This window comes from Hyperolius riggenbachi, chromosome 2 (genome assembly GCF_040937935.1).
Source record: "Hyperolius riggenbachi isolate aHypRig1 chromosome 2, aHypRig1.pri, whole genome shotgun sequence".
Taxonomy (NCBI): domain Eukaryota; kingdom Metazoa; phylum Chordata; class Amphibia; order Anura; family Hyperoliidae; genus Hyperolius; species Hyperolius riggenbachi.
The window spans coordinates 51,786,498-51,801,814 of NC_090647.1; the positions used below are offsets into that span (position 1 = coordinate 51,786,498).

Genomic DNA, 15,317 nt, shown 5'->3' on the forward strand with positions numbered 1-15,317 from the left:
GAGTTTCGGGCTCAATGATAAAATATACCAGCTTGCCAGGGATTTTTATTGTAAAGTTTCTAAGATGGCGTCAGGGGATTTTATGGTGACGCACAAAATTCAAACTTAATTTTAACTGGTACATTCTGACATTTTGTGACTTGTTAATCTATTGGGTTATTGTAAAGATCGGTGTAACACAGAGAAGAGGATCTGATTACCGCTGATCTGCAGTATCACGGATAATCAGATATATTTCTAACCTCTGGACACCTGAGTAATATGAGTGTTTGGTGCAACGGTATACTTTGAGGAGAGCATCCGCGTAGAGGGTGCTAGGCAGCACGAGATACTGCTTAGAGAACAGGTTCCTTCCACTGGTCTGATGCTCCCCAAGGGGCGGAGCCAGGCTGAGAGTGGGAAGGATCAGAGAGTGAGTGACACTAAGGGTGAAGTGTCACTGACCGGTCTGGGAACTATCTCCCAACAGGGAAGATAGTTCTCGAGGTCGGACAGGCCAGGTCGTTAACACACAGACAGATAAAGTACAGAGACAGGAGACAGATGCGGAAACCTAATGGTACGTACACACTTGCGATAACTATCGTTTGCAAGGAACGATAGTTACCAGACGAACGATATTGGAAAGATTGGAATGCAACGATGGGATGCAGCGATCATCATACACATTGTAACGATCGTTCTCGCAGAAAAGAACGATCAGAAGGAAATGTTGCGTACATATTTATATAAAATTTAAAAAATAACACTAACATGGAGTTACAATAGATACAAATATATGATTGTTAACTTGAAAACAAAGTTTAATTGAAATGAGCAATGTAACAATCTTTACGGCTGCGCTACAAAGGAAGTACTGAAGCTGGGCAGAATTCAACGCAGGCGCATTGGCCCTTGTAACGATCGTTCTCGGCCGATGTCTGTACACACTATAGTTTTGTAACGATTGTCGGTAGATACAATCCGTCAGGTTGGATATCTTCATCTTCCCGATGTCGTTCGTATTAATGATCGTTGGGTAAAGTTCTTTCCCCGATTGTCGGCGGAACGATCGTTAATTAGCTGTTTCAAACGACCGTAGTCGCCAGTGTGTACGCAGCATAAGGCTAGCAGAGTTTGGCAACAGAGTATCAGATATAGCGAAGTACCTAATCAGAGATCAGAAGAGTGGTCAGGAAAGCAGAAGGTCATAACAAATAATCAACAATGCCTAGACTTGGGTGTGAGCTCCTAGATCATCAACACCCCGGAACTGGTCTAGATGATAATACAGATGGTAACAGGATTCCTAGACTAAGGTGTGAGCTCCTTGGTCATCAACACCTTGGAAACTGGTCTAGATAATAACACAGATACTGACAGAAGGTCTGAGTGCTACCACGTAGTGATCGCAACGCCACACACCAGAGAAATGACCAGCACCCAGTATATATACTCCAGCGCCACCCCTAAGTGCTGGACCAATGAAAACTGCTGGAATTGTTAGCTGACTGGCTTGGTCAGCTGACGCCCTTCTGACTGTCATAAAGGTTCTACCTCTCCGCTCGCGCGCGTCCTCCTGAACCTGTGTGGACTATCAGTCCCAGCCACACCAGACATGTGTTGTAATGTTTCTGCTGTGTTGGATGCGGAACCAGCCGCATCGCTGTCCAAGCATGCGGCGGTTCCTCCGCGTTCAGCAGTACTGTCAGAATTATGCCTATGCGTGCCAACATCCGCGTCTGATGCGGAATCCGCCGCCTTGTTCATAAGGCATGCGGCGGTTTCCTCGCGCTCCGTCATGCCAGTGGATGCAGACCCACGCGCGCAACCTGCCGTGAGTACTCGCGGCGGCTTTTCCGCGTTTTCTCACAGTTATCTGAGCAGATGCGTACATGTATGACGCAACTTGGCTTATTAACGTAAGCAATCTACGTCTTTTCTAATCAAAATTACACCAATAACATTTTAATTCGATTTTATGACCCAAGTGGTGTTCTTATGACCTCTTTCTAGATCTTATGTATGCCAAGATATATGCGTATGTTCAAGCTTATCTTAGGTTCTAAAAATATGGTATGTTCTCTGGTACATCATTAATTGAACAGGGATTTCGGAACGCCCCCTGTGGTCACAGGTTGTAATGTCTTGATCACATGCTTTGTTTGATCACATGGCTTATTGTTTTGATTTTGTATTCATAACAAACAGCCATCTGTTTGAATGCATGCTAAATTTTATGAAAGCAAACTTATTTATAGGCCTATTAATCAACTAATTAATAACTCAAATATGATCACTATACATGACATATCGGCGTATAGCAGGCTTAGCTTCTGCCGTGCATGTCTCTGGGCAAGCCTTGCTAAGCAGGCATTGCAGCAAAAACTGAGTGCTTGTTTACACTGCAGGCGCGGGTGATTTTTCAAAATCGCCCGACAGCGCTTACATTCTCCATGAGAGAGTTCATATCTAAACGGTTCGTTTCCGATCTGTTTAGATAAGCGGCGCTTGAGACATTTTTGAGGCGATTCCGCCTCAATAGAAGGTATAGGAAAAACGCAAAACGCTCACAAAACTGCTTTGTGTAGCAATTGCATTTGCGTTTTTAAGAATAAACTAGCTGATGACCCGGCGTTTCCCGGGTATGTATTTGGCTGCTATTGGCCCTGTCCACTTTTTCAAACCCTAACGAACAAAAACTCAGTGACCAAATTGGTGAGCTTTGGGGTCCATGGCATCAATAATTGGTATTTTCCCAGTGAAATTAAACCAATCTGATTGGCTGTTTGTGGCTCCACCCCTTTCCTGAATTTGAACCCCAGTGACCCAATGACCAACTGCACCAGGTTTGAGGCTTGTGCCATTAACAGTGCAAGAATGGCAGCAATTCATATATTCCCCTCGAAAATCCAACAGTCAAACGTTGATTGGCTTTTTTAGGCTCCACCCACCTTTCTGAATATTCATCCCAGTCACCCAGTAACCAACCGTGCAAAGTTTTAGAACCCTGTCATTAACAGTAAAGTAGGGCTGCAGTTTACATTTTCCCAGGGAAATCTGTTTTTGACTCCACACAGTTTTTGTAACCTTGCCACACAGTCACTCGATGACCAAGTTTGTGAGCTTTCGGGTTCCTGGCATCAAAATTGTGTGAATGGAAGCAGTTTATCCAGCAATGAAATCTGATTGGCTGTTTGTGGCCACGCCCCTTTAGTGAATTTGAAGCCCAGTCACTTAAAGAGGAACTGTAACATAAAAATATCCCCTGGGGGGTACTCACCTCGGGTGGGGGAAGCCTCCGGATCCTAATGAGGCTTCCCACGCCGTCCTCCATCCGTCAGGGGTCTCGCTGCAGCCCTCCGTGGAGTCCGGGCAGCGGTGACGTCATTATTTACCTTCCTGGCTCCTGCGCAGGCGCTCTGACGGCTTTCCATTCCGAACTACACGGAAATACCCGATCGCCGTCGGGTCCGCTCTACTGCGCAGGCGCAAGTCTCCTGCGCCTGCGCAGTAGAGCGGACCCGAATGAGATCGGGTATTTCCGTGTAGTTCGGAATGGAAAGCCGCCACAGCGCCCCCGCTGGAGCCAGCAAAGGTAAATATTGAAATGACAGTCGGCACAGTCGCCGGCTGTTCGGAGGGCTGCGGAGAGACCCCCGTGGGACAGAGGACGGCGTGGGAAGCCTCATTAGGATCCGGAGGCTTCCCCCACCCGAGGTGAGTACCCCCCAGGGGATGTTTTTAATGTTACAGAGTCTCTTTAATGACCGACTGTAGCATGTTTGAGGCCTCTGCCATAAACAATGTAAGAATGGCAACAATGTAAATATTCCCCTTGAAAATCAATAGGTGAATTTTGATTGGCTATTGTAGGCTCCACCTACTTTTCTGAATATTAATCCCAGTCACCTAGTGACCAACTGTGTCAAGTTTGAGAACCCTGCCATTGACAGTGTAAAAGAATGTCTGCAGTTTGTATTTTCCCATGTAAAAAATTTTTGGGCTCCGCCCACTGTTTCTAACCTTGACATACAGTTACTCAATGACCAATTTTATGAGCTTTGGGGTCCTTGGCATCAATAAGTTGCATTTTTCCATAGCAATTAAACAAATCTGATTGGCTATTTGTAGTCTGCCCCCTTTTCTGAATTTAAACCCCAGTCTCCCAGTGACTGACTGTAACAGATTTGAGGCCCAGGGGCGTCGCTAGCCCTATTTTGGGGGGGGCACGTGCCCCCAATCTGTCCTGGGGTGCCACGGATCTCCGCTCTGTCAGCGGCACGTGCCCCCAATCTGTCCTGGGGTGCCATGGACCCCCTCTGTCAGCGGCTCCCTCCAGCCGCCGCCGCCGCGTCACTCAGAACTCAGGATCAGGCGGCGAGCCGGCGACCAATCGTGCGGGCGCTAGGACCCAGCACCCGCATTGATATGCGGAAGTGACATCAACTGGAGGCGCCTGTCACTCACTACCTAACTTGGGGGGCTACCATATTAAGGAGGCATTCTGCCTATTTATGTGAAATGCTGTCTATTTATGTGCCTCATGACTGCTGAATTTGTCTTGTTGGGAGCCTTATGATTTGTTGGGGGCCTTATGATTGCTGAATTTGTCTTGTTGGGGGCCTCATGATTTGTTGGAGGCCTCATGATTGCTGAATTTGTCTTGTTGGGGGCCTCATGATTGCTAACTGCGAGACTATGGGAAAAGCTGAATCCTTATCATATGAGACAATAGCATTAAACCTACTTTTTTAGCTTTTTAAAACCGAAAATAAAACTGGGAGGTTCTAAAAAAATGAATACATTTTTCAGGAGTAGGATGGATGAAATGGTTTATCTTCACAGTTTATTTTCAACTTGGATTTTCCATAATGTTCATGTATGAGTTAAAACGTTTGTACAGTATTTAGTTTAAATTGCTGTTGCCACTTTGCGATAAGTGACTTTTGGGTTGCAGTTTGGGCACTCGGCCTCCAAAAGGTTCGCCACCACTGTCGTAATCTAATGTCCCACCATTGGTAGGTGCATGTAAATTTGTCTCCACCCGTTACCACACCTGTATTCTGGTCCATGGCCCACCCATTTTTCGGTGCGGCGCGATAAGCACGCTGCACAACGTGATCGTCATATTTTTGGCACGCTAGCTGCAGTGTGCTGAATTCTGCTGCCTACAGTATGTACAGTATACGCTGTTCTCTAGTGCCTGCACTGTGTGCTGATTTACCTCCAGTGTGTACAGTGTAAGGTGTTACTCTGTGCCTTTACTGATTGTAAACCAGCTATATTGTATGCTGATCCCTGCTACTTTGAGTATGTACGGTATTAGCTGTAAAGCCTGGTACACACATACAATTTTGATTAGCCAATTTTAGCTCTGTTCATAAAATTCATTGTCTGTTGGCCCACTTACTGCACGGGGGTGGTAAAATTGGGGGTTTTGACCAATCAAAATTGTATGTGCGTATACATCTTTGATCTATGCCTATACTGATTGTAAATTATTCAAATAAAGGACAGGGGGCTCCATCCAATATTTCGATGGGCAGGCCCGTTTATCTGTAGCTTACACCGCTGCTAAGTTCATGTACATTTGGTCCCACCCATGGCCACGCCCACTCGCCTCATGGCCACGCCCATTTTTGCCTCCCCGCCTGGTGCCCACAGGTGCCCCCGATCTCCAAGGACCCTAGAAACGCCCTGAGGCCTATGCCATTAACCTCCCTGGCGGTAAGCCCGAGCTGAGCTCGGGCTATGCCGCGCAGGAAGATTTCTCAGGGCCTGCTGGGGCGATTCGCCCCATTCAAAGTGCTGTGCGCGCAGCCAGCACTTTGCTAGCCGCGCGCACAACTCGATCGCCGCCGCTCTGCGGCGATCGCCCGCACGCAGCGGCGAAAGAGGGCCCCGCCAGAGCCCTGCGCTGTCCGGACCAATGAGTTCCGGGCAGCGCTATGGGCTGGATCGAGTGCGCATGACGTCAGGACGTCGGCTGACGTCCATGACGTCATGCCGATCGTCGCCATGGCGACAGGAGAAGCCAAACAGGGGAACGCGTTATATACGCGCTCCCCTGTTTGCTATTGATGCCGGCGACGATCGCACTAGAGGGCCACATGCGCCCTCTAGTGGTGTTTCATGTAGCTACCACTCTGGTAGCTTTACATGAAACAAAAAAAAAAATTAAAAAAACGATTTTTTTGCCCATTTGCAAAAAAAAATTAACCGCCAAGGGGGTTAAGTGTGTAAGAATGTCACGCCATCTTGGACCTGTCTTGCCTCAAAGCCCAGAGTCACACTGGAGCAGCTCGCCTGGCTGCTCTGAACAAACAGGTGGATCAGTGGCTGACCCCGCACCAAGTGCAGATCGGCAACGTGGTGTGTGACTACGGCAGCAATCTCTTGTCGGCTTTGAGTTTGGGAAAGTTGACTCATGTACCCTGCATGGCACGTGCTCAATCTTATAATCCAAAGATTTGTGTGGAAGTACCCAGACTTACAGGAGGTCCTGAAGCAGTCCAGGAAGGTGTGTGGGCATTTCAGGCGTTCCTACATGGCCATGGCGCACTTGGCCGATATTCAGCAGAGAAACAACTTGCTTGATTTGTGATAGCCCGACTCACTGGCATTCCACACTCATGTGGCTGGATAGTGTACTGGTTAAGGGTTCCGCCTTTGACATGGGAGACCAGGGTTCGAATCCTGGCTAGGTCAAGTACCTATTCAGTAAGGAGTTCAAGGCAAGACTCCCTAACACTGCAGGGTGGCCTCCTGAGCGCGTCCCAGTGGCTGCAGCTCTTGAGCGCTTTGAGTCCGACAGGAGAAAAGCGCTATACAAATGTTCGGATTATTATCGGATTATGTTTGACCACCTGCTACAACTGGAGAAAGTCGTCAACGAGCATCTGTACAGCTACAGTGGAAGGTCATGCTCTGGGGAGCTGGGTACTTTCTGGCCGACGTACAGGACACTCATGCGTAATGCCTGCAGGTTCATGCATCTATTTGAGGAAGTGACAAACCTGGTGAGTAGCAGTGAAGGCGCCATCGGTGACTTGATCCCATATGCTTTCTTGTTGGAGCATGCCGTGCGTAGAGTGGTGGATCAAGCTGTATAGAAGCGTGAACAGGAAGAGGAGGAAGATTTGTTGGAAACCTCACCTGCAGCATCATCAACACCTGTGGCATCACGGAGGAGGAGTCGTTGTCTGGGGAAGAGGAGTCAGAGGAGGTAGGTGGCTTTGAGGAGGAGGTGGAAGAGCAGCCACAGGTGGCTCGTGCTGCTCACCTTTCCCATGATATTGTTCGTGGCTGGGGGGGGAGGAGGAGAACTTGCCTGACATCACTGAGGAAGAGCAAGACGAGATGGCTAGTAGTTCGGCATCCGACTTTGTGGAGATATGGGGTCTTTCATGCTATCCGTCCTGTAGAGGGACCCCCGTATAAAAAAAAAAAACAAACTCAAGGTCAATGACCTGTACTGGGTGGCAACGCTGCTAGACTCTCGGTACAAGCACAAAGTGGCGAGATGTAACCAAATTACCAGAAGGCAGAAAGGATGCAGCACTTGCACAACAAGTTGGCAAGTATGCTTTACAGTGCGTTTAAGGGTGATGTCACAGCACAACGGAATAAAGGTGCCACTGCCAGTAATTTTCCTCCTATGTCCACGCAGGCAAGGACACGCTCTAGCAATCTCGTGATTTCGGACATGCAAACATTCTTTAGTCCAACGCCTCACCTTAGCCCTTCCGGATCCACCTTCCACCATCGCCTCAACCGGCAGGTAGCCAACTACTTTGCCTTAAGTGCGGATATAGGCACTCTGAGCAGCGATGAACCCCTGGACTACTGGGTGCGCAGGCTTGACCTGTGGCCAGAGCTGTCACAATTTGCCATGGTGCACACCAGAGTGGTTTGTTTTTCCCCCAAACGCAAACTCAGGTCTTGCAGCATTTTTGCGTATTAGAGGTGATTCAGCCTCAATGTAAAGTATAGGAAAGTGGAAAATCGCTCTGAAAAGTGCTAGATCAGTGCGAATATATAACTTATTTTTTTTTCTCCCCAAGCGTTGTTACAGAAGCTGTTCAGTAACTGCTTTACTGTAACAAAATATAAACCCTGCTACACAAAATGGCTCCAAAAAACGCTAGGCATGTTTAGAAAATCTCTCTAAACATGCCTAGAAGGGCTCTGAAAATCTGCTTCAAAAACCTCTAGTGTTTTTCGGATCTGCTAGAGGTTTTTGATGTGCACTGGCCCTCAAAGGTTATTCTTCAAATGCCAGTCTTGGTGTCCAATGTCCAATGTGATGTTTCCTTGTTAAGTTATGCAATTTAACCTCCCGATAGACTGTGTATTTGTGTGTGGTTAATGGTAGTTGTAATTTGGTATCAAAATATACACACCTATTGAGAGTGGATACGTGATCGTGTTTGAGGGAGTCACACTGGTGACTGTAAAGTCTGCCTTCATTATAGTAAAAGCATGCCGTCATTATAGTAAAAACATAAACCTTACATCACACTTAACCTGTATAAGCTGATAATTATTATTTATCAAATAAGTTCCATAACAGACCCTGGTTTTGTGTATACCTGTGAGCTGTTTGTTTCACTGCGAGACCAGTAACACTGTACAAATCTGACTCTGAGCTTGGATAACAAAATGAGTAAGATGTGTTAAAGTGACCTTTTCTCCTCTGCTCTGTCTCTAAATTCCCATGGGACACTTTTACAAGCCCCCCCCTTACCCCAAAAGCCTTCCCAGTCATCCTGCACTAGGAGTACACAAATTGCTTTAAAGCGGCAGTATGGCGAAAAAGTGTAAAATTAGGTACATGTAAAATGAGACATAAATTACTTTTCTCCTATGTTGCTGTGACTTACAGTAGGTTGTAGACATCTGACAGAACTGTCAGGCTTTAGACCTGGCTAGCATATTTGTAGAAATTATTTTCAGGGAATGTCTTTATAAAGAATAAATGTTGAGAATCCTCCATGAGGAGATGGGCTAGTCCAAAACCTGTCAGCAATTTCTACTACCTACTGTAAGTGACAGCCACATAGGAGAAACTTAAGAAAAATGTACTTCTTATTTGTATAGGTTTACATGTATTTTAAAATTTACACTTTTTCGCTATAGTGCCCCTTTAAAGTGAAAGTGGTGTAGCAAATCTTAAAATTATATCTTTTCTAAGTAATGCCATATTTGTAAAGGTGCTTACACACGCACTACGAAAGCCAACGACGGGTCTGTCAGACCCTCCCACTGGGCGGACTTTCAGCCGACCGTAGTGCGTGTGTACGCACCTTAAAGAGGAACTCCAGTGAAAATAGTGTAATAAAAAAAAGTGCTTCATTTTTACAATAATTATGTATAAATGATTTAGTCAGTGTTTGCTCATTGTAAAATCTTTCCTCTCCCCTATTTACATTCTGACATTTATTACACGGTGACATTTTTACTGTGGGCAGGTACTGTAGCTGCTCCTAGCTGTTTTGGCCGTTGGAGACAGCTGTAAACAGCTATTTCCTGTCTGTGAACCTTGTTACATTGTGGCAAACTATCAAAAGTGCCGCGGTCCCAAAGCTTCTTGTGGGAGGGGTTTCAGCACAAAATCAGTCATACAGCGCACCCTGATGGTCTGTTTGTGAAAAGCAATAGATTTCTCATGTAAAAGGGGGTATCAGCTACTGATTGGAATAAAGTTAATTTCTTGGTTGGAGTTTCTCTTTAAGAATCACAAGCCCCTTCAGCTCATAATAAAGTGGTGGCACTTGACTTTGATTCAGACGGATGGATGGATAGATAGATATAATTTTTGTATTGCCTAATGAAGTGGGATAGAACCTGAAACTCATTGCATTGTGGGGTACTTAATAAATGGTATGATTGTTGAACTTAAACCAACAGATGGGGCAGTTATTTGATGGGGCAGTAAGTCTACCACTACGGCCCCTTTTTAATCAGTTTTTACCCTACTTTGGTGCCTTCGTTTCAAGCTTTGTTTCATAATAAAGCAGTGCTCAGAAATGTCATTACTGTACATGGATGGTGTAAAGCTCACCCTCTCTTCTGCTTGAGGTGCTAATACAACCGTTGGCATTCCCGTTTGATTCCTTGCAGATTTGATCACTCTGTTTGGGATTTGATGGCCCCTAATTGTCCTACTGAAGTTTAATTTTGACAAACTCAATTGAGTGTATCTAATGGTGCAAAGAATCTGTCAATCGGGCAGAAGGAAAAGTGGTAGAGTGACAGCCCAGCGCTGTACACTACATTGAACAGTGCAACGCTGCAGTTAGATCAAATTTTTATTTCAACCCAATAGAATTCCCAGGCCCAGATTTACCTTACAGGAGCCTATAGGCACAGATGTCCTGGCACCACAGACTTCACCCTCCATGAACCTACAAACCCCACCCAACCGCACCGCAAGTGTGCCGGCTGTCCCAACTGTCACTTCTCCCTTACTTCCCTTGCCTGTCATAGATGACTACAGGTGTGTCCCCCAGTATTAGGTAGCTACAGGTGCCCCTTAGGATTAGGTAGCCAGAGGTACCCACAAGTATTAGTAGGCAAGAGGAGCCTCAGAATTAAATAACTAGAGGTGCCCCTGACTGAAGGGAGATCTGGTCAGTGTTATGCTGAGAGCTGGGTGAGTAACCTCTCATTTACACTCTCATCAGGACTCTGCATAGGGAAGGAGGGAGGCAGGAGGGGAATGAGCCGCCCTCCCATCAGGCACCTGTAGGCACGTGCCTTATGGTAAATCTGGCCCAGAGATTACCTGCTGGAATTTATTGAAAACAGATGTGCTGTGTGTGGTAGAGATCAAGAATATTCTAATCCGGGATGAATCTATCGGTGGTATTGTTTTGACACATTGGTTTGCAGTCTATAGGTGTATGGACACTGAATTCTGCAAAGAAATTGTGGCATGTCCAGTTTTATCAACTGCCTTTAGTGATGGGCATGTCTAGGTGATTACATGAGGCCTGTCATCAGTTTGGTCAGGTAAGTCTCTGATTTTTCTAGTCATGACTAGAGCTGTGCAAATCTTATCAGCTGATCAAACAAATTTAAGTACAGGACCGTCACTAACTGCAATTGTCAAACAATTCGGTAAGCTGCCACCACAATGTACCTGATAAGTCTTCTAAGAGCGAAGTGTGTGTGTGTGTGTGTGTGTGTATGGCCCTTAATGCTAGGTACATGCCATACAATTTTTTCTGGCAGACTCACCTGCCAGATCAATTTCCAACATGTCAATTTTTGTTTTTCCAATCGATTTCCGTTCACTTCTATGAAAATTGATTGGAAAAACTATTGTAAAATCAATTGAAATTCAGAGTGGACATGTTGGAAATCGATCTGGCAAGTAAAGCTGCCAGAAAATTGTGTGTACCTAGCAGAACATTGATTCATTTGTTACCTACCAGGATTGGCACACAGCAGAGAAAATGTCCATGCAGATAGTGACCTGTCTTGGATACAGATCTGTATACCATGGGAAATGTGGACACCCACTGATGAAAATCTCTGGCTTGCATCCTGTTGGACAATTTTTAGGCATATTTTGGGCACTCTCAGATTCCACTCTGGTGGTCCTTTTATTTTTGGGATACATTTCTACACTTGAGTGGCAGTTTTAAGTAGTAATGGCCAATAAGTTGCTTAATATATCCAAGATTAACCAGGAAAAAGTGGTACAACACTGTCCTATGCCCTCACCACCCAAGTTGATGCCAATTTTATAGAAATGGACCAGTCAGATGTTAGAGCTTCTGCCTTTGGCGGATCAGTGAATAATGGCGCACAGCACCTATGCATACAAATGGCGCCGCATTAAAAAGATACGCTTATCGCTATTTATCTTTAGTACTGCATAATAATGGCGCACAGGGAAAAAAGGCACACAGTAACGCTATTTATCAATAGTGCCGTTCATATGCCAAACAGCAGATGTTGTTGCGCACAGTAACGCTAGTTATCAATAGCTAACCTACATAAGCCAAAGTGCAGAAGTTATTTAACTGCAAAACAGTGAATGGATTTAATGCAACACTGTCAAGGTTAGGGTTAGGCACCACCAGGGGGTGGTTAGGGTTAGGCACCACCAGGGGGTGGTTAGGCACCACCAGGGGGTGGTTAGGGATAGGTACAGAGAGGGTTCTGTGTGATAACGCTAAATAGCGATAAGCGTCAAACAGATTAGCGGCAACACCGTGCGCCATTATTAGCAGGCGCCATTTTCAGATGGACCCTTGTCTGGTGCATCTTAAAGGTGCATAGATTTGGATTTAGAAATATTTGTATGTCAACGACCATTCCAATTCTGAAGTCACAATTTCCTCTTAGACGGAAGTGGTTTGATTTCAGTTTCAAAACTTTAATAATTCCTGCAACTCTTTTTCTAACCTAAATTTCTTGGTTGTCCCCCAGGATGGCTCAGCAAAGCAACACAAGACCTGAAATTGAAACCTAAAAGTGTCAATGTACGAAAGGATATTGTATCAGAAATGAAGGCAGAAAACATAAAAGAATTTTTACGGTAAGAATGTAACCAGTTTTCAAGATAAGATGTAGCTAATCCTAACTTAGGAGTTGTAAAGAGGAGACCGGTCCTCTTGACAAAGCAGCTTGTTTCAGGGAAGCAGCAGGAATTAGATCCATGTTGACATTGCATTGCACTTCCTGGATAGTCATGCTACAGAACTCCCATCTTACTAAATCGCCTGCAAAGACTACAAATCGACAGGTTTTTTTTTTTTTTTTTTTTTTTTTTTTGCTCTGGTCATTTTTTAGACTTGGGAGCATTTCTAGAGATCAGGAGTTGGAGATAGTTAATCCAACCATGCCACAGTCCACACCCTTAATTTGCACATCCAGTGTTAACATTCCTTCAGTTACCAGAAAGGTCCATTAAGTTGTGCAGGCAGTTCTAGTAAAGCACACTAGCTTATTCCTAATGCAGTAGCCTCCAACAATACAGGTGCATGTTTTGATAGAACCTAAAAAGACAAATGGGTTGAAGCTCCTGCCCTTACTAGTTGAAGTCCTATAGTGGTGGAAATAAAGATTTGCTGTGGAAGAACCTAACATGGAGCAGCACTACAAGTCATTTATTTGTGCTGAAGAACCCCTGAGTAAAAGATGTTATCGGGCTCCTCATTTTTGTGGTAACTGTGACAACATTGAGTCTCAGCAGTTTTATTATCTGCCAGCTGTCCAACTTCCTACTGATCTAAGACATGACAAGCTTGTGACTCTAATCTAAGGCTGAGAAATCCCTTTTCTCACCGTGACCAGATGTGAAATTGCCAGAAACTGGAAAGACTCATGACTTTGTATACAGAGCAGTCCAAATTGTAAGAAGCTGCAGTCAAGCTATGTAATCAGATCAGTTACTCTAAGATGGTATGACCCATTTTTGTAAGTGTAAACAAAGCCAGAATGTTTGGGTAGAGGAAAATGTTACATTTCTAGGCTTTTATTCTCACTGCTAGTACTTGTGTTTTTTTATTTGACTGGGATTGAAAAGAACCCCAAAAAATATTCCATGTTGACAAGGAAGGAATAAGTTGACAAAAAATGGCTTACCTGAAGCAGTAAAAGAAAATAATTAGGTTCTTCAATGTGCACTAACACGTTTCGCTGGTCACAGCCTGCTTCCTCAGGTTAATAGTGTCTGAAATAAAACCATACAGAAGCTCATAGTGGAAACTTAATGACAAACACAGAATATTTGTTTCTACTCTGAGCTTCTGTATGGTTTTATTCCCCTTGAGGAAGCGGGCGGTGATCTGAAAAAAGATTTTAGTGCTCATTAAATAATTTAATTGTCTTAAATCACTGGCTTAACTGCTTCATGTAAGCCGTTTTTTGTCCTTTGCCAAAATCGAATCACTTTTTTGGGGTGTCTCTTCATCTCAGTTTAATCCCCAAGTCCTGGGAGGAGGGGCTTAGGATTTTAGCATAATCATTTGGTAATTGGAGCCACCAATCCATGTACAGAAGATCTAAAGACCTGAGGGGAAGACTTGTTTTCCTCATCTTCTCATCACTAATTGCCAGGCTTACAACCCATACTTGTAATTTTCATTTTATAAGACCATTCATACCTTGTATAGTAAGCAGCTACCGTGGTTTGGTATGCTTCTGAAGACAAAAAAAAAACTGACTGATTTGCACCAGGACACTACTGAAGTCTGAAACTGCACTAGTGTCAACTTGTAGCTACAACTAAGGCCTCTTTTCCATGGACAGTTGAACTGTGTGCTCAGCAAGCAGTTATCAGGCAGCAGTGAGCAGTTACTAGCCAGCAGTGAGTAGTTGTGAGAGTTGGAGAGGTATTTCGCTGCCTATCAACTGTCCGTGGAAAAGAGGCCTTACAGTTGCTGACAAAACCTCTTGGCTTCAGTTTCGGAGCCTCCATGAGTTGGCCATTTAGATTGAATAAAGACCCAGCATTTGTTGGGTTAGAAGGGGTGGTAATTTTGTGGTGCAGTGGCTCACTGAGCTGTAAATCCAAGTTGAAAAAATGTTATGGTGACTGTAAGCAACTATGTATGTGCTAATCTCTTAACAATGTAGACAGCATTTTGAGTCTTAGAAATCGAGCTATAAAAAGTATGCCAAATATTTCAACCTTCATTACTTTCACTTATGTTCTTCATATGCAGCTTGGTGGTTGACATGAAAATAAATTTACACAATAAGAAATTGCTTGAACTTGCAATTATAAAACTGACCAGTCAAATTCCGCTTGAGTGGTTTGTTTTCGACCTGCAAATACTTGGAAATTTGCATCCCATTGACCATATTGTACCTACTCTGAGAAGATGCCAGTCGGGACCTCGAGCACGGTTTCTCAAGCCTGTCCTCTTGGTTCCCCAACAGTGCATGTTTTGCAGGCAACCTCACCTATGTACAGGTTACACCACCTGTGCAATAGGTGAGGTTGCCTGTAAAACATGCACTGTTGAGTCACAGGGACCGCTTTAAGGAACATTGACCTAAATTCACTACTATCATGCTGGAGATAAGGCAAGAGATAACTTGCCACCACACAGTGATAGTTAGTTATTTTATCTCTTTATTCCTACGTTACCCCCTCTGTAGTTACCTCATATGTAGTAATTTTCACACGCAGTTAATTAACAGCCTGTCTTTAACGTTAGAATTCTGGAGTTATTTTAAGGATTGAAGAGTTAACTTAAAAGACAGAAGAGTTAACTGTAGGTTTGCCTGAGGTAAAATGTTTCCTGCATACGACATGACTCATCACCATGGTGATCACTCTAGTAACGTTATTAAAGACAGGAGATAAGCTTAGT

General features: G+C 44.6%; 1 protein-coding gene across 2 annotated transcripts in view; it reads left to right on the plus strand.

Moving 5' to 3' along the window:
• LOC137545486 (N-acetylated-alpha-linked acidic dipeptidase 2-like) overlaps positions 1–15,317 on the plus strand; it is a 102,722-nt gene that overhangs the window by 9,467 nt on the left and 77,938 nt on the right. For both annotated transcript variants that reach the window (XM_068266794.1, XM_068266795.1), the window contains one exon: positions 12,424–12,532. In XM_068266794.1, coding sequence (XP_068122895.1) covers positions 12,424–12,532 — 109 coding nt within the window. The remainder of the gene's footprint in view (positions 1–12,423; positions 12,533–15,317) is intronic.